Source organism: Ovis canadensis, chromosome 17 (genome assembly GCF_042477335.2).
Source record: "Ovis canadensis isolate MfBH-ARS-UI-01 breed Bighorn chromosome 17, ARS-UI_OviCan_v2, whole genome shotgun sequence".
Classification (NCBI taxonomy): Eukaryota; Metazoa; Chordata; class Mammalia; order Artiodactyla; family Bovidae; genus Ovis; species Ovis canadensis.
The window spans coordinates 68,306,362-68,328,455 of NC_091261.1; the positions used below are offsets into that span (position 1 = coordinate 68,306,362).

General features: G+C 51.3%; 1 protein-coding gene across 2 annotated transcripts in view; it reads left to right on the forward strand.

Annotated features, from left to right (window-relative positions):
• FBXO21 (F-box protein 21) overlaps positions 1-10,003 on the forward strand; it is a 37,452-nt gene extending 27,449 nt beyond the window's left edge. For both annotated transcript variants that reach the window (XM_069557573.1, XM_069557574.1), the window contains exons 11-12: positions 443-600; positions 7,526-10,003. In XM_069557573.1, the coding sequence (XP_069413674.1) occupies positions 443-600; positions 7,526-7,713 (346 nt within the window). In that variant the 3' untranslated portion in view covers positions 7,714-10,003. The remainder of the gene's footprint in view (positions 1-442; positions 601-7,525) is intronic.
• The last annotated feature ends 12,091 nt before the right edge of the window (positions 10,004-22,094 follow it).

Below are 22,094 nucleotides of genomic sequence, written 5' to 3' on the forward strand. Positions count from 1 at the left end.
TTTAGTAGCACTGAAAAGGTAAGGGATCTCTTTTTTTTTTTTTTTCAAAAGACGTTTACCCTTTTGTTGTCATAATTCAGAAAAAAAATCAACAGTTTGTTAACCTCATCAAAAATCTAGTGGGACTTTGGTGTTTCCCCAGTTGTACTGTTCTTTGAGCAAACTCTGAAAGGTGGTGAAGGACAGGGAAACCTGGCTTGCTGCAGTCTGTGGGGTCACAAAGAGTCGGGCATGACTTAGCAACTGAACAGCAGCGGCAACGAGATAGAGTGAGCTTGTCAATAAGAGGGGTTCTTAAAGAGGTCAGGAGTGAAATTGATTCAGCGTAGAGTGAAGGCAGGTAGATCTGTAAGAACGTGAGCCTCGGAGAAGCCACGCCATCGCCTCTGTGTCCCGCTCCCCCGTCAGGAAGCTGACGTGTGGCTGCTCTTGTGTTGATCAGGTACGGCTATAACTGTGTCATCTACGGCTGGGACCCCACCTGCATGATGGGCCACGAGTGGATCCGGAACATGAACGTCCACAGCCTGCCTCACGGCCACCATCAGCCCTTTTACAACGTCCTGGTGGAGGACGGGTCCTGTCGGTACGCCGCCCAGGGTGAGTGGCGGGCTCTGTCTGTACCTCAGACACACGTTTGAGCACTCGGATACTGCGGGCAGAGGTGGTCGGTTTGAGAGTCAGCAGTTGTCACACAGCCATCAACCTCATCAGGGCTGATACTCAGCTAAACGTAGGTGGGTATGTATTTTTGCAGCCATATCGACCAGTTAGCTGGTCACTGCCCCGGGGTCTTCGCCCCTAGTCACCACCACACCCCTGTTCCAAGCTGTTGCCCACTTCTGTTCTGATCGGTCATTGCCTCTGCCAGCCCTAGTTTCTGAAAGTCCTGTTTCCTAGCCACTGCCTTTGGCTCCCTCCAGGCAGGGAGGGCCAGTCTTTGCCCTGCCCATACTGCCTACCTGGACTGGAGGGCACGGAATGGGCTCTGCGGGGGGGGGGGGGGGGGGGCGCCCTGCGCCCTGCGCCCTGAGTCTGACAGCCAGAAGAGTGGTGCTTGGGAGAGCTACACCCCCAGTGGCCGTCGTGGGAGCTGCAGGCCGCAGCCCCGGCTCTGAGAGCAGCGGGGAGGCAGCCGGTAGGTGCTTGGCAGGTGCTAGGGGCCACTGCCCGCCCTGACAGGTGCGCACCCAGGGCCCTCGTCGTCTTTGCCTCTCCGTTTAATGGGGTGAGTTTATTGCATGCCTGCCTGTCAAGGCATCCACATTGTCCCTTTTATTCATAAAAATTAACATGAATGCTTTGCGGTGCTGCTCTGTGACAGCAGCCTTCCGATGTTTGTGAGCTTCTCTGAGAGCTCTAGATTGCCGTCATTGTTGTCGTCATACGCGTTTGTTACGCTAGGAAATTGAAGCATGTTGAGATGTGTGAATTTTACAGAGTACGAACACAGGCAGCTTGGCAAAGAGCCTTCTGCCTAACCATCATGCTGAACCTTTTTGCATCTCACCTAAAACATAAGGTTTGACCTAAGTCAGTATTATGTTCTGGTAAATCCAGTAATAGAAATGTTAGATGTATAAAAATCTCAGAAGTGCCAACAAGACTAGAAAAGGGCTCATGTTAATTACTGTTAATTCATCAGAATATGAGAGAGGATCTTATAAAAGAGAACTTCCCTTTATTGAGACCAGAGGTCACCTAACCTCCATCAGCACTAGGGGAGTTATGAGAGGGGTCAGCGTGTACCCCATGTCAGACGGAGATATTGACAGTGGTTTTATTTAACATAAGAAGCTGTGTCAGAAAAAAAAATCCTACGAATTTTAGCAATCAAGTTATTTGGGAATTGCTGAACGATTCATGGCCGGTTTGCTCCCCCACCAATCACTCAGTGCGCATTTCAGACTGCACGTCATGGAGCGCATCACGAGAACAGAGGACACTGTCAGCTCTTGGGGCCGTGTCTGCGCCCGCACCTTATCCGGTCATTGCCCATTACACGGGGTTGTTATGAAGACTTGTAGTATCTGATATTTGGGTGTCTAGAAACAGCGATATTAACTTTGAAACAGGCTTTTTAGAGTAGGTAAAGCTGGGTGTTTGGTTTCAAGGTGTTCTGAATTTGTCCAGTGTCCCAGCGATTCAGGAATGCATCCTAATCATATCTGGGGCCAGCATGTGCTGTAAGGCTCCCTGCAAGGATACTGTAACAACATTGTTGTTTTATAAATGTAGTATCTGCTTATCAGTTTCACACTCTCTAAAACTGAGATCGAAGGATCACAGGTAAAGGTAGCAAATCGCCCTTTTTAAGGTTAGATGCTGGGACCTGCAGGAAACTCTTAGGACTGAGCGTGGGCATCCCTGTGTGATGCTGCTAGTACTTTGCCGGCCTGCGGTCTGCATTTGCCCAGCACGTGTGTGCCCGGGGGTGCTGGGCTCCGGCATTCAGCGCTGAGGAAGAGCTCTGTCATAGCCCCCAGAGGCCGGCCCGCCCTGCCCTGGGGGGCGCTCTCCTCAGGGTTCTTCGCAGGCCTGGCCTTCACTCCTGTGCGTCCTTAATGGTTGTGTTTGGTTGTTATGTCTCTGTTCTCTCTTGGTAAAGAACAGTTCCTCAGTCTCATCTTTCCCCGCTTTTTACATGACTTTCACTTTTTTGAAGAGTCCGGATCAGTTGGCTTACAAATTGTCTTAACCAGTCTGGATTTGTCTCACTGTTTCTTGGCGTATTGTCTGTAAACCAGAAGTTAATCTCAGGTTGTGTTAGATGGAGTTGGGGTTTTTGGCTGGTGAGCTTGCTCTCGGGTGCTGTGTGTTTCACGCTGCGTCTCATCCAGAGGCCGTGGGGTTCCATGTCCACTGTCAGGGAGGCGGAGTTTGGTCACTTGGCCAAGACAGTGACACCCTGTAAGGGATAGTGTTCCATCTGCAGTTAACAAGAAATCCGTGGGGTCAAACTATGACCCAGTCCTGGGTATAACCTGTTCCCCAGTGATGACCTTTGTCCTTATGTCTGTTTTAGCTCCTGTTGGCTCTTCCTTCCTAAATCATGATATGAAAGTTGTAAGATGGTGATTTTCTGCTGTGAGTGTGCCCTCTAGTGAAGCAGAGCTTTGCCTCCTCTCGCTTTCCTCTCCACCGCCACCTCTCTCCTCTCCTTTCCCTTGCTGTCTCCTTTCTCTCTCCTTCCCGCCTCCTCCCAAGGATTGCTGGATTTTTTGTTTAGTCAATGTGTTATAATCATTTGGAACAATTTTATGCTCAGGTTAGCCCACATTTAGCCAGGGAGTGATCTTGAGAGGCTACATTTTAAAAACACTTATTTAAATATATTTTTGAATATATATGAGTTAATACATTTGCATTAAATTATTTTCAAACTTTCATCTTCTAAATTTTCAACCTTTGGCTGCATTGATCCTGGTAATCTGGGCAGAGCCCATTAATGAATGCCTTTCTCTTCGCTCTCCACAGAAGAGTGAGTTATAAGCCACATATGTGTGTGCCACCCTCAAATAGTTTTAGCCAGCAGCATTAAACGATGTTTTCATCAGTATTTTAATAGGCTCTACAGCATTTTGCGTGTTTGTAATTTTTCCTACCACTAGGGGGCGTGCTTTAGTATTTTTCTGATAGCAGGAACTCCTGTCTCAGCTTCCCTGCATGCTTTTTAGATCCTGGAGAAAGTGACTATCCCAGATGCTCTGAATTTAAGCCAGCTGCCACACTGCAAAGTCAGGAATTGGGCTGTGCTGTGAAAACCTGGTTCTTGAGTGATTTGTGTGTGACGGTAAATCACCTGGTTGAATGCTTGGGTCCAAGTGCGCCCTCAGCCAGCGTCAGTTTCATCCTCCATGGTTTGTCCTCCACTTCCAAACTAAGGTTGCCTCCACAGCCCTCCACCCCACCCCCACATGGACACTGCCTGCCGCAGTCTGCACGCGCTGTTAACTGCGGTGATTCCCCGTGTTGGGGCTGGAGTGTAAATTTGCAGCCACCTCACAGGGCGGTTTGGTGCTGTCTTTTAAGTTGTCAGAATCTCAAGTGCCCATGTCCCTCTGACTTGGCTGCTCCCCCAGTCGGTCCCTCCACTAGAGACGCCCTCACACAGGGGGCCTGCGGTCCCCTTGTTGTGACAGAGAAACAGTCATGCTTGGGCCTCGCCTGGTCAGTGGAGGTGTATCCAGACTTGGGGACGCTAAGCTGCAGCCAAGTAAACCACATGCAGGTCAGTGCTTACTGGACGCTTTGTATGAATAAACACACGCTAGACAACACGGAGTTACCTTCTGAGTGCATTAAAGTATATTTAACTGCACGTATATGTGTTTATACAAGGACTGGGAAGCTAGACCCGCAGTCCTAGTGGTTTCCTCTTGGGAGGGCCTGACAGGTGCCCCCAGAGGACTCATGGGTACCATTTCTAGGCTTTTACAGGGAGGTATGCGTATATTTTGATGTAGGTAGCTGAAAATTTTCAATAAAATCAGAAACATTTCTCAGAAAATATTGGGGGAATCAAATTCTTCCCACGATTTTTCCAGGCATTTTAAGTAGTCCCTGTTTAATAGTTTGCTCTTTCTTAAGTTTTATTTCACTTAGATTTCTTTCTTCAAAATTTTTTAAAACTTCAAAAAAAATTGTTTAACTCATATAGTGGATTGGGAATTATCTTCCCCTCATAACTCGTAGCTGCCAACTTCAGTGTCTGCTTTTCTCCTAAAAAAAGTGTCTTTTGTTAGTACAGTTTTCCTGTTTACTGGGAGCCCAGGCAGGCAAACACACCACATTCAGTCTGTGCTCCTGGTGGACAGCTTGGAGTGGGGCAGTGAGCACCCCGTGGACTCTCACTGGCCCTTGCCTCTTGTTTTGGGCCCATGTTCAGAATTCCGTGCACCTGCCCAGTCGTGCTGTCCTTAAGCAGATGGGTGATCATGACCTGACAGCAACCTTCCTGCCCTCCTGCCAACACTCAGATGCCAAGTGTCAGCCAACACCAAGCTGCTGCTTAGTGATACCTAGAAAAAGAGGGAGAAAGGAGTGGTGCTGAAGCGCATGTCTGACTTTCTTCAGAGCAGGTGCTGGGCGTATTGTGGTCCACACGGTTCTGTGTTGGGGGGATTGCCTGTCACCCTGGCCCCTGCCCACGAGACATGACAGGCCCCAGTCGTGACAGCCAGAAGTGCCTTCAGACGCTGCCGAGCATCCTGTGTGCGGCAGAGCGGCCCCAGATGAGAGCAGAAGGGACTTTGACCTCTTGTTGGTGATCCCAGATTCCCTGCCATCATCTCGAACATCTCTGGGGCAAGAAAAGCCAACAGGGAGGCAGCTGGCCAGGTTAGGGCCCTTGGCTGTGTTCGCATCCCCATTGGCCTCCCCAAGGCGGGTACACCTGTGACCCCTCATTCACTGCAGGAGGGCCGCATGGGCAGGACAGCAGATTTTTTTCAGTCGGCGGCATTTTAGAAAGTCCAAGTTTGTTTTAATGTCGAAAGCAAGTGTAAAGAAGGAAGTGAAGTCATCTTCACACTCTGGTGGTCACAGCAGGGAGAAACCAGTTAGCAGAGCCCCCAGTTTCCTCTTGGACTCCCCAGGCGCCTGTTTGCAGAGCACCGTCCCGCAGCCTGCCTTCTGAGGCAGCCTGTCCGGGCCCTGGGGTCTGTCCCAGCCCGTCCTCCCTGACTGCTGCTGGCAGGACAGTGCACAGGGGCGCCGCTCTTGGTCTGCTTCCCCAGCCCCGGTGGAGGCCTTGGGCCGAGTCCTCACTCTTGCTGCTGTTGGCCCAGCCGCTAGAGGGCATCGTGAGTGGAGCCTCTCGTGGAGCCCTGTGAGAGGATCACAGGAGCTGGAGCCTGGGCAGGTCTCGTGGTGCCTGGCGCACCGTACATGCCCAGTTTAAAAGAGGTCACTTAAAATGTGTAGCTGTATGCACGTGTCACGTAGCAGCGCAGGTGTTTGGCCTTCCTGTCCTTTTATAAGATGTGTTTTTTCTCCCGCTTCCCCCGTTGCGTCTGTTGCTCATTTTCCTGGCTGCCTGGGACGTGCTGAGTTAACGTGCCATTGTTTATTCACACAGTGACCTGCAGGTGGACGTGTAGACTGTTGCTGCTTTTTTTTTTCTTTTCTTCTGCTCTCCTGAGCGATGCTGAGGTACTGTGGATATCCGTCTTTGCTTGTAATTGGTATGTGATTTCTCAAACTGGTCTGTCCCCATGTAATCTGAGGAATCAGCCTTAAACAGCTATAAGCACAGAAGTTCTCTAAATGTTCCTTCTTGGGTTGAAGAAATATGTTACAGATTGAATTACAAACTCTTCCCCCATCTCCTGAAAGACAAAGCGTCAGTTACAAGTCACAGGCAGTGCTTCTGGGAGGCACTCGTGTTTATCCCGTGGCGTTTATCCTGTGTTCTCGGGGTGCTGGGCACCGAAGGGCCTGCAGGTGTGTTTCAGGATGTTTAACGAGCGAAGAGATAACCTGCTGCACCATTGGTGTTAGTTAGCCAGTCGACTGGGCGTGCACAGGAACTCCCTGAATTGATTGTGACTCGTTGATCAGAACCAAGAGCACCCTGGGACGCAGTCAGAGCAGGCAGGCCTGCCTGGCCAGCTGCTTTCTGGTCCAGGTCATGGAGGATGGGGCTGGGCCCTCCTGGCTGGGGGCCCACAACCAGTCTAGACCAGGCCTCCACGGCCAGCAGGGGAGGGCCCACAACCCACCGTCTTCTCATTGGGTCCACGGAGGAGCCGTTTCTCAGATAGCTTGGGGAGGGAGAAGCCATCTGAAAGGATGTCGGTCTTTAAAATACCTCACACATGCTGTCACCTCTTTTTTTTTATTATTTCCATTTTAAAGGAGTCATTTTCTATTGCTGTCTCTAGTGGCAAAACATGGAGCAGAGAAGGGAGGGGGCATGGTTTTCCTAAGAGCTGATACAGATAGCATAACCCCTACCCTCTATGGTCTAGGGGCACGAGCCACTTTTCCACTCCTCCGCAGACCCCACATCAGCCCTGGGAGCTGGGCCCTCACCCTCAGAAGCAGGAGCCAGCACTGCAGGGTGCTCTGGGGTGGCGGGGACAGGGAGGTGTGCAACAGAGGACGCAGGGAGAGACCTGTGACCCGGTGCTGTGAAGGCTTCAGAAACTTCACTGGTGAGAACAGAACAGGCTAGGACACCCTCGGCCGGCTCTGTGTGTGTGTGTTGGATCAGGTGTGACAAGCCCTCTGCACCTTCAGCTTGCAGACCCCGAGGGGCTGCTGGAGTTCCGCTCAGAGGAGGAAAACATTGGTGTTCTGTGCGGATCTGGCAGGGGCCCCGTGCCCCCTCCCTCCATCCTCCAGTGCCCCCCCACCTCTACCTCTTCCCTCCTGACTTGGAAAAACATCTGTTTCTTCCCCCCCCGTCCCCCCCGGCCACCTCAAAAATGCACTCAGAGTCTTCTCCAGAGGTCCTCTGGATAAAAGATGTTGCAGAAAAACCAGTTTTAATGAGAATGTCCATGTGCCTCTCTGCCAACAGAGAACTTGGAGTATAACGTGGAGCCTCAGGAGATCTCCCACCCCGATGTTGGACGCTACTTCTCGGAGTTCACAGGCACTCACTACATCCCTAACGCAGAGCTAGAGATCCGGTACCCAGAGGACCTGGAGTCTGTGTATGAGACGGTGCAGAACATTTACAGCGCAAAGAAAGAGAATGTGGAATAGAGCCTTGGGGACGTCAGACCTTTGCTGCTGCTGCTCTTTTCCAAGATAACGGGGTTCGGGGTGCAGACGTCCCCTTGGATCCCTTTGGACTCACACCACCGGGCAGGCCACTCAACCGGTCGTGCTGGTTGCCTCCTACCAAGTGGAAATCACGTGTGCTCTCTCCGCCAGCTGCAAAGACAATGTTGCTCTCCGCCTACACTAGTGATTCATTTGACAGGCACTGTCTCAGTGGCATGGCTTGTATGCTTGTCCTGTGGTGACCGTTTGTGACATGCTGTCTTCATGACGTCTCACCGTTGACACTTACAACCGTTCTTTTTCCTCATACCCCCTCCCCACCCCGCATCGCGTCTGTCTACATCGTCTCAGAGCGTTTCGCTTGCTGGACAGGTGGAGTTGTCTGTTTGCAATCGTTTCTCTCTGATCTCTTTGTGAACCGTGTGCGCTCCTCGGTCAGGATGGTCTGTCCTTTTACCCAGGGCTGAAGCTCTAAGTGATCTTGGCCGCATAGTGGATCTGGAGTCATTAACAAACTAACAGTAATCAGAATCATTCGAATTTTTTTTCCCTAATTTTTGAAACAGATTTCCGGCATTTTATCTTTTTCTTTAAATGAATTGAGAGCATGGCACAGTTTTGCTTTCCCAGATTCATCTCTCGGATTTACACTCATATCTCTTAAGAATCATTAGGTTTTTTTATTTTATTACATAAAATTCTTTGAAAAAATGCATAGTAATAGTCTTTGTGAATGGATTTTCCCACTTTCATCTACTATTCCTCCCTTAAAAATAAGTGGTTTTTTTTTAATCTACTCCAGTATCGTAAGTAGATCTTAAATCAGCAATGAGTTCTCTTTGTAGTAGGAAAGTACAATCTGCTGTTAAAATGTCTGCTTTTTAGAAGCCATGCTCCGTGGTCTCCAAAGACCTGAAAATGAGGTTTTACTTTTATAACCAGAAATGAGAAGAAATAATGAAGTGTAGAAACTAAAAAGGGAAGGGGAGGCCTCGTGCTCCCTGTTCTCCCTTAGAATCATTTCAAGGCCTTTCTGAACGTGGCAGGGTAGAAGTGAGTGAAGTCTCTCCGGTGGAAGAGCACAAGCTCGGTGGGAAAGAAGACAGCGTGGCCAGCATGCTCGAGTCACCGTTGCCATGGCGGCAGCAGGAGGCGGCCTGTGCTCAAGCCCCGGGATTCCGGGTTCATACCCAGGCGCCGCCGGCACCCATCTTTCCCACGTTTGTGGTACCCAAGCAGGAAGGCACCTTGTCCTAACACAGCTCTGGACTCCCACTGCTCTCCACCTGCCCCTTCTCCAGTGGGCCAGCCTTGTAGTTGACCTGTAGCAGCTAACTTCTGAAGTTAGAACCTAGTAACTCTGCTCTCTTGAGTTGAAAAGATTTCCAGTTGCTCTAGTGAATGAAGCTCTGGGGGCTGTGATCCAGCCACGCCTCGCCGCCCATCTGTCCCTTTGCATGCAGTATTTCCATACTACGTTCGGTGACTGCTTCTCGTTTACCCTTCGGAAACCCTGGGATGACTGAGGTTTGGAGAAGCCACCTGAGACCACTTCCCAGCTAGTGACAGTTCCTGAGCAGATACTAGAAAGAAATGGGGATTTGGCTAGCCAGCTCCTTCCCGCCCCAATTAGCTCTGGTCCAGGGCCCACGTCCCTCATTGGTCCAATCCAAAGTCAGATGGTCTGGACGCGCATTGGAAATTGTGACCACTCACAACACCCGGCCTGCCCAAGGTTAGGGGCATTTTACACTACTCTCATTTAAAGGTGAAAATTAGATACTATGGCATTAATATTACTGAGATGCTTTACTAAGAATCTGTGGCGCATGCTGAGAGTTAAAATTGTTGGTTTTCTGGTTTGATTTCCTTTTTTCTTTGAGTGACATTGAAGCCAAGAAAGATGGTTTTACCTTTACTGACCCGATGTAAATATGTATCTAGACTGTTTCTAAATGTGTTTCTCCATGAATGCATCATCTGGCTCCAGGAAGCCTGTGACACCTGTGTAAGTTGGTCTTTGGGCACTTTATATTTTTCTAAAAACGTGTTTTGGATCCTGTACTCTAATAAATCATAAGTTTCTTTTTAAAATTTTTCCAAATGTTTTCTCCACTTAAAAAAAAAAAAAAGCCCTGTTATAAAAGTAGAACTTTCACAATGTTAAAATACTAACTCTTTGGATATAGTAACTTCTTTTCTCTTCCAATGAATGCTAAGATTTTTTTGTACAATGATTAATAAATGGAACTTATCCAGAGAAACCACACCAATGGCCTGCCGGGTCTCGTTCCAGGTAGACAGCCCAGCCATGGCAACAGCAGAGTCTTGCTTGGTTCTCATTGATTGAAATGGGCGAGAATCTTGCCTTTTTCTAACATCTGTGAGCGAACAGAGTACCTTTATACTGTGATTTCCCTGCCAAACGTTAACCTTCTGAGCTGGCTGCTCACCTTGAGAGTGGTTGCAATGCAAAGATTGCAGCTTTTTAATGACATCAAGTCACATGTCTTGAAGCGAGAGCTGTGGATGCCTTGTGAGGGAAACCCAGGTTCTCGGGGTGTCGATGCTGACCCCATAGCTGCATGCCCATGGCACGTACGCAGCTTCGCACCTAGCACCATGTCTCCCCTGTGGTCACACACGTGCTGTCACACTCGTCACAGCTGAGCAGTCCCCAGTTTTGCACACTCGGAACCTTTTTTTGTTCATTGTCACTCCCCAGGAGAGGAGTGTGGTGGGGTCTTCCCAACTGCTCAGGCCCTGGAGCTTTCCTGCCGCGACACACCTGCATACTCGCTGCAACCCTCCCCACCCACCCCGAGGCCCAAGGTTTGCAGGCGTGCTTAGGGAAACACTTTCAGCGAGGTGTCAGTTACACCCAACCTCGTCCATGTCGCCAGCAGGCCAGTCTGGCCAAGCGTCTCATTTGAAAGTACGATCCATCTAATCGCAGTTTGAGAGGCTGGCTTTGTGGCCTGTCAGAGCCTCACAGATCTCCATTGGAAGTGACATTCACACTGCAGATTCGTGTTACTTCAAAAACCTGTGTTAATACTCTCCCTCGATCAGCTTTATGTTTTCGAATATCCGCTTAAAGTCTTGTTTCTACTTTTAAACTGTCCGAGTCTTAACGTATTAAACTGGGTCGTGCTTCAGTGTCCTGAGCTCTGCTCTGCTACCCCCCAGGCCCATTTGCTGTAAAGGGGGATGTGGAGGATGTGTCTTTCCTTCCTCTGTGAAACCAGACTGCCGGAAGCCTTTTCTTTGGGAAGTGTTTCGTGGTCATAATAATCAAGCTGCTGTTGTTGTTTGTGGTTTTTGTTTGGCGGTTTTTTCTTTTTTCTGAAGGGAAGGAGAGACTGTTCACCTAGAAGAAATGCAGAATTTGGCTGCATGACGGTTTGCTTTTGGAGAAAACAGCTGTATTGCATTGTATTACCTTGTATTACGTCAGGCTAGGCACCAGGCGCAACTGTTTATAACCCTCACAGCAACCCTTTAGGACGCGGCCCGGGCGGTGAATATTTTTGCGGGCTGCGTAAAGTCTCTGTCACATATTCTTGGTTGGAAAAATGTAAGGAAAAAAAAAAAGCATTCTTAGATTGAGGGCTGTGAGGCGGCAGGCTGGAGGGGGCCAGATGGCCGTGGGCTATAGTTCGCTGAATCCCGCTGAGGCATAGGCCCGCTGAGTTCCCCTAGCAGACCGCTCCCAGGTGGAGAGCCCGGTCTCCGAGCTCCAGCTCCCCGCGGCCTTGCTGCCGACAACCTCAGCAGCTACCTCACAAACGTCTCGACCCTCTGCCTTGCTGCACCCTTAACTTCCCATGTTTCAGTTCTGAAATTTTAGAGAGTCCTGAGAGAAAAGAACATTCCTTCGGTGAATAAAATTTATGTGCAAATACAGAAGAGATGTATTACGGCCATTTAGCAATGATTGTATTAGGGTCACGCTAGTTCTGTAATAAATAGACCCAGAAATGTACGATGGCTTGAACACATAAGAACTTTCTTGGTTGACGTAACACAGGGCAGGGGGAGTGGGTTGGCGGGCGGCCCTACACGCCATCACCTAAGGACCCAGGACCACCACACGTGGCTTCCCGAAGCCCCCGGGCCCCCTGCCATCCAGTAGGAGTAGGGAGCATGGAGGGACTTGTCTGGAAGGGCCCTGGGACACAGGGTCCTTGTGCTGAGGCGGGCAGTGGCGCTCACTGCTTCCCCTGTCCTTCCTGCCAGGATGGAGGTGAGGGGACAGAGGTGGCCAGCTGGTTGTCGCTCTGGGTGTGCCCATCCCCTGTAGGACCCACTGCCGCCCAGGGAGCTGGCCGCTGCAGTCAGGCGGCCCAGTCCAGAATTGCCTTGCTGGCTCCTGGCCCAGCGCGACCACCAGCAGTGGGTGTTCCTGCTGGCCACTCTGCCACCTCAGACCCATCATCCCTGCAACAGATGGCCTCGGGGGGAGGAGCGCAGACTTCACGAGGTGAGTCACGCCCAGAACTCCTGCCTCCATAGCCAGAACTCAGGTCACCGACACAGCCTAATTCCAGGGGAGGTGGGCAGTGGCCGCCCGTGTAGGGGGTGGGGACAGTGAAAGGTGTGTGGGGTCCCCGCCTTATCTGTGCTTCTCACCCACTTCCTGCCCAGCTCTCGGTTCTCCTGGAGCTCAGCCGTCCTCCCCACCAGTCCACACCCCTCTCCCAGTGCCCATCCACTGGTGAAGCAGGGACAGGACAATTGCCGTGGAAACTGACACTTGGAGAAAGAATGAGACAGCAGGCCCTGGGCCCTGGACGATGAAATACTGCGGGGCAGGTGGGTGAGGCCCCCTCCCTGCAGGGTGTGTAGGGGGTCCCTCCGGGAGGGACTCCCTCGGCCACTGCCTCCCGCGCCCCATCCTGCCCTCTGGGGCCCATCCTCTCTGGTCACTTCACTAGTGGGTACTGGGGGTGCCCCCTTCCTGCAAGCCGTGTATTCTTCACAGCTCCACTCCAAAATGTCCATTTGTTTCTACAAGCTTTTGATACCTCCAGCAACGATTCCCTCAAAAACTTAGCAGGCTACTGCTGCCGGTCAGGTTCTTTTCCAGAAATGTCCTTTCTTTCCTCGCTTCTCTGCCCAGTGTCTGTCCCTTCCTCCTGACCTAGGTGGCAGCCGCCTGACTCTGCTGCTGCCCGGAGCTGAGTCTCACTGTAACAGGCAAGTGTCTAAGGGGCCTTCGTGGCTCAAACTGATTTCCATCCTCTCTCGCTGCAGTATCATGAAACAGTGACGTTACCAACAAAGGGAGCCTGGGAGTTCTGACTCTTCTGTTTGAGGTCTAAACCAGCAGGTTTTGGCCTGAGTATCCCTCTGGTACCTGCTATCAGCTGCAAAGAGCAACCAGCACCCTGTATTCAAGTGTCTGATGACTTCCCCTAGACCTGCTGCAGTGCCTGCGGCTCCACCTTGCAAGCTGTAAGCAGCAATTTCACCAAATATAACCCCCAGCACAGCAATCCAGCTTCCCAGGCACCCAGCTGCTGACACCGTATAGTGTGGGGTTTGGCACAGCAGTTCTTTCAAGTGTTGATTTCTGGGGGGATTTCTTTGTTTTGGTTTTAAGTTCAAAGTGGGCTAATTTTTCCAGAGGAAGCTCTATTTCCTGTTTGACCGTGGGAAAAAAAAAAAAAAAGACAAACTAAAGACAGCAATGTCAGTGTCTTCTGGGGAGTAGGAAGAGCTATACAGCACATTGTTTTGGAAACTTAGGAAAAGAAGTTGTACAGAGTAAAGGAAGATGTGGAGGGGAAGAGCCAGTTCATTCTAGACTCCTCGTGTGGTTAGATCAAATTTCCATCTACTTTTAAACAGGACAGAATTCTTAATGGAAGTGTTGGTATTTAAGTTGTTGAAGCTGGGAGCAATCTGAGAGCACTTTGAGAGCTCTGACTTTTCCCTGTCTGCAGGACACCAGTCATCTCAAGGTGGTGAGGGTCTTTCATAATCTGCCGTCTCGACGGTCGCTCCTGCCTGTCTCCACCCCAGTGCTTCTCAGCCTTGTTTTCCCAGGAATTTCTCCCCGCCCCGCTCCAGGACCCTTTTCACTTAATTTTTTCCTAAACGCCCTCACCCCATGAATAGTTTTGACCTCTTTTTGAAAAATTGAGGTGAAATTCATAGAACATAAAATTCAGCACTTTATTTCAGTTATTTATTTTTTTTAATCTTTTGGCCATGCCACACAGCATGTGGGATCTTAATTCCCCAACCTGGGGTCACACCCACGCACCCTGCACTGGAAGCATAAAGTCTTAACCACTAGACTGCCAGGGCAGTCCCTCACCATTTTGAAGTGTACAGTCAGTGGCGTTTAGCATATCACTATATTGGGCAGCCACCACCTTTATCTAGATGTGAACATTTGACTGCCTCTAAACAAAACCTTGACCCCGTGAAACCGCCACTCCCTGTTTCTCCTCCCTGCCCCCCACCACCCCAGTCTGCTTTCTGTCTCTGTGGGCTTGTCTATTCTCAACATTTCATATAAAGAGAATCATACAACGGACCTTTGGGGACTGGTTTATTTCATGTAGCATCGTGTCTTCAAAGTCCAACCAGTCTGTAGCATGAAGCAGTATTCCTTTCTATGGCCAAGTAATATTTATGCATGGACCACACTCTGTTTATCAGTTCAGCTGACGCCGGACACTTGCATTGTTTTCACCTTTTAACGCCTGTGAATAGAGCTGCTGCAAACTGCTATGAAATTTTAATACCAGACTGTATATCCACTGAGGTGTCGCCTGTGTATCTGTCCATCAAGAATAATTGTCTTTTCACTCCCACCTGGGAGGCAGCATTGGGAAAAGTCCATCTGTCCCTTCCTACCTGACCACTGCTGTCTTGTCTTAGAGCGTCTTTCAGTGTGCCCACCTTTGTGCCAGGAGCTGTAGTGAATACAGAAGTCAATTTATACCATCTGCAAATGCCAAAATGTGTATTCCAGAGAGCTCTCTTGATATGTATTGCGTAATAGTCTTTGCTTAGCATATTGACTTGACCCCACAATCTCCTGGTGGCTCAGACAGTAAAGAATCTGCCTGCAGTACAGGAGGTAGGGGTTTGATCCCCAGGCCAGGAAGATCCCCTAGAGAAGGGAATGGCAACCTCCTCCAGCATTCTTGCCTGGAGAATCCCAGTGGACCAGAGGAACCTGGCAGACGACAGTCCATGGGGTCACAGAGAGACACTACTGACAACTAACACTTTAACCAGTATCTCTTAGAATGTGTTCCTTTAAAAAAAACAAAACAACAAACTATTAGAGAGTTTTTTGCCTCTTATAAAAGTAGGATTTTTTTAAAATGTAGTTATAAAGTTTTCTGAGTAATGGCCACCTTTGTTTGCGACTATGTCCTAAATTGCCTCCTCAGAGAATTTGAAAGCTAAAGGACCCCTGAAGAATCAGCTGCTAGAACCCCGGTTCCTGGTATTTTACAGAGAGAAGTAATGAAAACACCTCAGAAAACACCTTACTAGTAATACCATCTCTGATTATTTGGGATTCAGAACTTTGTTATTTCTTCGCCAGCTGTGCTGTGACAACCACGTGGCCACCTTCAGCCACTCTGTTTCACTCGCATTGACTCTGTTGAGGGAAAATGAGGACGTGTTATTCTCCCTCCCCATCCCAGCAATGTGCGCTCTTGAAGTTGGGGATACCCTATTCCAAGGTGGTAGAGACTTGCAAGGGAGCTGCTTTTCACTCCTCCAGCCTTTGTGAGGCATATAACAGTTATGCTAAAAACTGCACGTAATTCATGTGCACGATTTGCTGAGTTTGGATATATGCATCCATTTGTGTTCCCATCACCACAATCCCTGTGATAAACAGATCCATCATTTCCAAAAGTTTCCCTGTATCCCTTTGGGCTTTGGGGTTTTCATTCCCCAAAACCTCAGCTTTGCCCATGTGCGTGTTACTGAACCAAATCGGCTGTTTGCTCATGCGCAGTAAAGCCCATCTAATGCCACCAGGTGGTGGTGAAGGGAAGTGCAGCGTTTATTGTAGGCGCCAAGCAAGGACTTCCAGGACAGCTGCTGCCCCCAAACCCCAAACTCTCTGATAGGGTTCAAGACAGCATTTTTGAAGGCCAGGTGACACAGGGGCATCCCAGGGTCTGTGATCAGCTAGTGCACAGTTCTCTGATTGGGTGGCGGTGAGGTAATGGGGTGATGTCACAGGTGTTAACTGTCTATCCCTAGACACCTGTAGGTCTGGGGGACTCCTTGTTTGTGGTCATGATGTAGTTCACATCTTCCATTTGGTGGGAGTGTTAGCAGGTGGGGCCTCTGGGAGGTGATTAGGTCACGAGGGTGGAGCCCTCGTGGTAGAATTAGTGCCCTTATAAACAGGGACCTCAGACTGTTCCCTCACCCCCGCCATCATATGAGGACACAGCAAGCAGCTGGCCACCTCCAAACCAGGACACCTGCTCTTCACCAGACACCAAAGCTGCCAGCACCTTGGCCTTCCTCGTCTCCAGAACAGTATTTGTTGTTGAAGCCACCCAGTCTGTTGGCGTTTCTGCTAAAGCAGCCCAGACTAAAATAACAGCTCTCCCGGAAACAGAAAAAAGGCAGCCCTCCCATTAGAGATGTCGACAGCTTCCAGTGACGTTCCCTGTGAGAAGGTTTCAGTGAGAACAGGCGGGTGGAGTTGGTGACGGTCAGAAGGGTAGTCTCAGGGCACACACTGTGACCTCCTGGCAAAGTATGATTTCCTTGTGCATCCAACACCTTTTGCTTTTCAAGGGATTAGCAGCTGCCAGCCAAAGATGCTCAGAGGACCGCCTGTTGAGTCCTTGGTTTCTCAAGATGGTGACTCGATCACACGTTTATACGGGTGTGTTATGTATCTACAGATAAATTTCCTCCTTGCACATTAAGTCTTGCATGTGACTTTTCTCTCAATTAGAAATCGTCCAAGCACCATTTATCATGGCTTTCTGACTCTGGTTTGGTTTGCCTTCTGCTTGGAGCTTGAGGGTAGGGGTAAGGGGGGGACAGAAGGCTGGTTCTTGGGGCTGAGGTGCACACGTCTGATGTGTGAAGCTGCGGTTCCCCACAGTGAGCCCCACTGGAGGGAGGGGAGGCGGAAGTCTCCCTCCCAGCAGCATCGTCGTGTGGTAATAGAGACAAACAGATGGTTCTGGGGCATATGTTTTGTAGTTTGCTCTGAGAGTGACAGATTCTGGTAAGTGTCACTGGGCAAGTTGGATCCAGCATGTCACCCGCAATCAGGAGGCACAGCTCCCCAAGGCCAACTGTACCCCTAGCCTTAAACGCGCATTAAGCTCCAGCACCGTGTGACCTGCCAGGAGAAGACACGGGACAGGCACACAGAGACAGCCAGGATGGGGCGGCTGCCACGCAGGATGGCCCAGGGATCCTGCCAGCTCACCCCAGGCTCCGCTGTCCTCTCCGAGTAACTCGTGTTCCCACAGAGAGAGAGAGTGGTAATTTTCCATTTTCCTTCCCTGGGTGACTCAGAAGAAAGCAAAATCTGTTCCCGGCTTGTTTTACTACTTCTGTCATTTCTCTTGCTGAGCAGCGCAGATTGAAGGCTGAGGGAGACTTCTCCACACCCACTCCACCTCCTGATCCGTTCTTTCTGCGATCTGCCCTCCTCTCCATCTTGCATCTGCTAGGGCCCTTTTTGTTCGCCTGGAGATGCTGCGTCTCTGTGGTCTTTTCATTTTAAATGGAAGTGCCCCTCCCTTAGTCCAGGGATGGGCAGGTCTCGGGGGTGAGGTTTCAGCCACACATCACTGCCACAATTCCACGAGAACACAACGGGCTGGGAAAAGTCACAGGAGAGGGGCGGTAGCTTCCAAAACGCTCTCTCTGGGGTCATGTTTGCTGAGCAAGCCTGCCCTTCCTTGGCTCCAGTAAGTGACTCGGGGAACCGGCACTCAGTTCCTTGTCCCCACAGCCCCAAGGACCAGGGCCGGCTATGTCTCCCTGGGCGTAGAACCATCCGGCTTCGGGAGTGCCCTGCCATCTCCCCATCCGTGGCTGTGGGAGGCACGAGGAGGAGACAGTGGTCTCATGGGATGAATCGAGGGGGCTTAGGAAGGAAACCGGCTGTGTGGTCTCCCACCCTATGTCAGGGAAGTGCAGACAAGGAAATGAGGACTGCCTCCCGTCTCAGGAGGGGTCTGCGGAGTCCTGATTGTTGGATGAAGGGCTCACCCCTTCTTTGACTCACGTTTCAACCTTCATCAGGTCAGAAATGGAGTGAGGAGCCCCCTTGAGAAATGGAACCTGCCAGACTGGAGGGGCCTGGACGAGACCCCGGGGCGCATGTCACTGTGCATTCTTTGCTCAGCAATCCCCCCTGGAGCCGGCAGGAGGTGCTGGCCCTGCATTGAGTTCAGCAAGGGTGGTGTCCCTCGCAGATGTGAAAAGATGTGGGAAACACCTGGATCAAGTCCCCAGATGGAGCCTCACCAAGCCTGTGGGGCTCGGGGTGAGGGGAGCAGACGGAGACCAGCATCATTCTGATTCTCCTGGACACCTGCTCCTGTGAGGTCATCACCAAGCCTCAGCATCTATTGAGGGAGACAGTCACACACCCTAACAACAGAACAGTATGAATCCCCAGAGGATCTGTGCCAAAGAGGACACCCAGAGGTCTGTGGGGAGATCCAGGAAGACTTGAGTGTTCCCAGCCTTAGCACATCTCGGAGATCAGTTGGTCTTGTGGGGTGAGGGCTGGGGGGCTGCCTTATCCAGGAAGCTGACGATGCCCCCCAACCTGATGGGGCCAAGAGGAGAAGATGGGGGACTGTGCCTTCAGAAAAGCCGCATTATTTAGTCCTTGTGCTACTCTGCAGGGTGGACGCTGTTATTATCAACCCACTTTACAGATGAAGAAACTGAGGCTCAGTGACAGGGCACTCCAGATCTCAAAGGGGAAAGAACCACATGGTGGAGGAGGATGGCTCCCCCAGGGGACAGGAGACGGAGTGGCACTGATTTTCCTTTGGTTACAAGTTGAGAGAGGCTGGGAACCCCGCAATGGTGTCTGATTCCCCCCAGGCCCTAGGGGGCAGCAGAACGTCATAACTGACCTTGCTTTGCAGTGGACCAGACTCAAGTTCCAGAGAGGCTTCTGTTACTAACTAGCGTGGGCTGGTCATTTAGCCTGCAGCGGGGTCTCTGTTTCCACTGGGCTGGCAGAGACGAGGACCTCCGTGGAGCATGTTACTCACCTTCGCGTCAGGAGCAGCAGATCCCCGAGGGCTCACCTAGCTCCAAGACTCGATGTTTAAGGTCTAGACATCTTCACTTTGGACTTCCCAGGTGGCACTAGTGATAAAGAATCCACCTGCTAATGCAGGGAGGTGCAGGAGACGCGGGTTCGATCCCCTGGCGAGGGAAGGTTCCCCTGGAGTAGGAAATGGCCACCCACTCCAGTATTCCTGCCTGGAAAATCGCACGGACAGAGAAGCCTGGCAGCCTGCAGTCCACAGGGCCGCAGTGAGTCAGACACGGCTGAGCAGCGCCAGCAGTGGGAGCACCTCCACAGCAGCCCAGCGCCTTGGCGATGGTGAGCATCCTGGGTCCCCAGCGGCAAAGATACGCAAAGTGAACTCCTCTTGGTCACATGACCAGCAGGCAGGATTTGAACCAGGTCTTCCAGCCGCTCTGTACCCTGAAATCACTCACATGCTGCTCCACACACAGAACACACCCCCTGTTTGCTGCTAGTACTGAAGGGGGCTTCGTACAAGTTCAGTTGCTGGAAGTGATCGCTGCTGATGTAATGACATTGTCTGCAAGGTTCCTGGGGGAGGGAGGGGGCGGGGTGCGCCCACCCCGAGACGGTGAACATCCTGCGTACAAGAAAGAAGTACTTAACCAGCGCCCGGCAGGCAGCAAGTTTCTAAGTGATTTATAAAAAGCCTGCTCAAGTCTAGAGACTTCTAACAGGCAGAGGTAGGTGTGTTCTCCAGACTAAGAATAGCTGCCTAGACCTGACGGGAGATGTTTTCTGGTGACTTCAGAGCAGAGCAGCAGCATCTTGGGGGGCGGTGGGGGATAACAGCTGCCGGAACAGCCTCACTGCCCCCCACCCCCGCCCCGCCACCTTCCAGAGGGATGCGCTGAGCCTGGGGAATTCAATGAAGGTGTTGGAACAGGGCCAGGTGATTACCAAGATGGGATTTGTTCTTGACTTTTGAATGTCCAGAAGCCGATCTAACCTGTCACTTTCCCGCCTCACCACTCCACTGCTGGCTGCACGCTGGCCACCTGACCAGTAGACTGGGGACGGACAGCAGAGGTCAACAGGGGAGAGGATGGCGGTCCCTGGCCGCTTTGGATTTTGATGCTTCCTGGGCAGCAAGAGGGCTCAGGTGCCTCCATCCTGCCAGGACCCCCCCCCCCAACCCCCAGCCTCACTGGCACCTGAGGGACCTCTAACACGTGCAGACCCCAGGCACCCAGCCCAGCCCATCGCAAAGGGATTCTCATTCGCACCCGAGTGTGGGAACTCCTGCTGTTTAAGGGAAGGAGGACTCCATTCCAGAGCTTGCTCCAAGCCCCAGCAGGTAACTGCTGACTTTTTCTGAAGTTCGTAAATTCTGGGTAGAGAGAAAGTACAAAGATTAAGTCAAACTGAGGTTAAACTATGGCTCCTCGCCAAGAGCTGTGCGCTTTCAGTGGAAGTACTAGAGGGGAGAGAGAAAAGGGAAGTTCCAACTTAGAATACACTTTTAAAATTACGTCTTGCGGCGCTCCTGCGCAGTAACTGGGCGTTTGCTTGTATACATTCTGCATCTTGACCGCGCCAGGCCTGTGCGTGAAATTGTGCGGTTCATACTTTATGTCCACGGGGGCATCTTTGGGGTTATTGTGGCTGCATCTGTTGTTGACCTTGCACCCTGGCTCCACAAAACTGAGCCCCCACCCCAAGCCTCAGTTTCCCCCTTTCTGAGGTTCAGTTTTTGTCTTCTGACATCTAGGAGGGGCTGGAGAAACCATCTTTTAAAAACTCTGCATCTGACCCTCAGAGAGCCCCAAGCATTCACCCTCTTCCTTCAAGGAGGGGCAAAGGGCAAGTCAGTCTCTTTAAAAAACAAACACTGAAGCCAGAGAGGACTTGCCCAAGGGCACCCTGATGTTCTCCCCACGTTCCTGAGGCTTCCTTAACCAGAATTGTCCCTACCGAGAGCAGCTCTCCCTGGGAGGCCCCAGATGTTCCCTGGGTTAAAGAGGCGGAGGTTAGGTGACCGGCCCTGGAGAAGGGCTAGCATGGTGCCACCTGTGAGCCGTCCCTGGGTGCACTGGTGATACAGCCCTCGAGGCTCTCGTCTCTGGATGCGGAGTTAACGAGCTGCGTCTTTCTGCACAACTGCCAAGCGTTGGTCTCAGCCGAAGGTCATGCTCCCAGGACTCTCCAAGAAAACACAGGCGCACCTGTGCACCCAGGTGGCCCAGGAGTCACACCGCCCTGTCCATGTGGGTCATCGTACTCCACTCTTTATAAAAACACCAACACCTGGGCACCCCCCAGGGATTCTGATTGCAGGCGATAACCTCCCCAGTTGTACGTCACCACAGCTAGGGTGGAGACAGTGCGCCTGCAACTTGGTAATGTCTTGCAATCACCTGGGGGATTAAAATTCAGATCCCCGTCCCCAGCTTGCTTTAACTGGGGTCTGGGGTGTGGCTTGAGCATTAGGGGGTTTTCAACACTTCCCACGTGGCTTGGTAAAGAACCCAGCCTGCCCTTGTAGGAGATGGTTTGATTCCTGGGTCAGGAAGATCCCCTGGAAGAGAAAATGGCTGCCTACCTCAGTATTCTTGCCTGGGAAATCCCATGGACAGAGGAGCCTGGTGGGCTACAGTCCACAGGATTGCGAAAGAGTCGGACACGACTGAGCAGCTAAACGCACACACTCTGGTGGTTCAGAGGTGCGGCCACATCTGAGGACACCGCCTCGGTTCATTCTGCACCTGGTCTCTTGGCCGCCCGACAGCCAGGGCCGCCCTGCAGGTCCCAAGTCCTCCCCGGAGAGACTGTAGCCTTGCGCTGCTGTTTCTAAATCTATATCTCTGCATCTCGAGAAAATTCTGCTCTTGACTTATGAATGTCAAGAAGGTGATCCAAAGCGATGCGTCCTCTGTCTGCACCTTCCTGAGCAGGAAATAAAGGCTCAGTCTGAGCATGAAGACAGATGGGGGAAGGGGCCTCTGTGGTCAGCCAAGCCCCAGGCCTCACCCTAAGCCTCTGGAGGGTCCTGGCTCCTCAGCCCCGAGGGCACGGGGCAGTGCCTGAGCCCCGCGGGTTTCGGGGCAGCCCCAGCGCT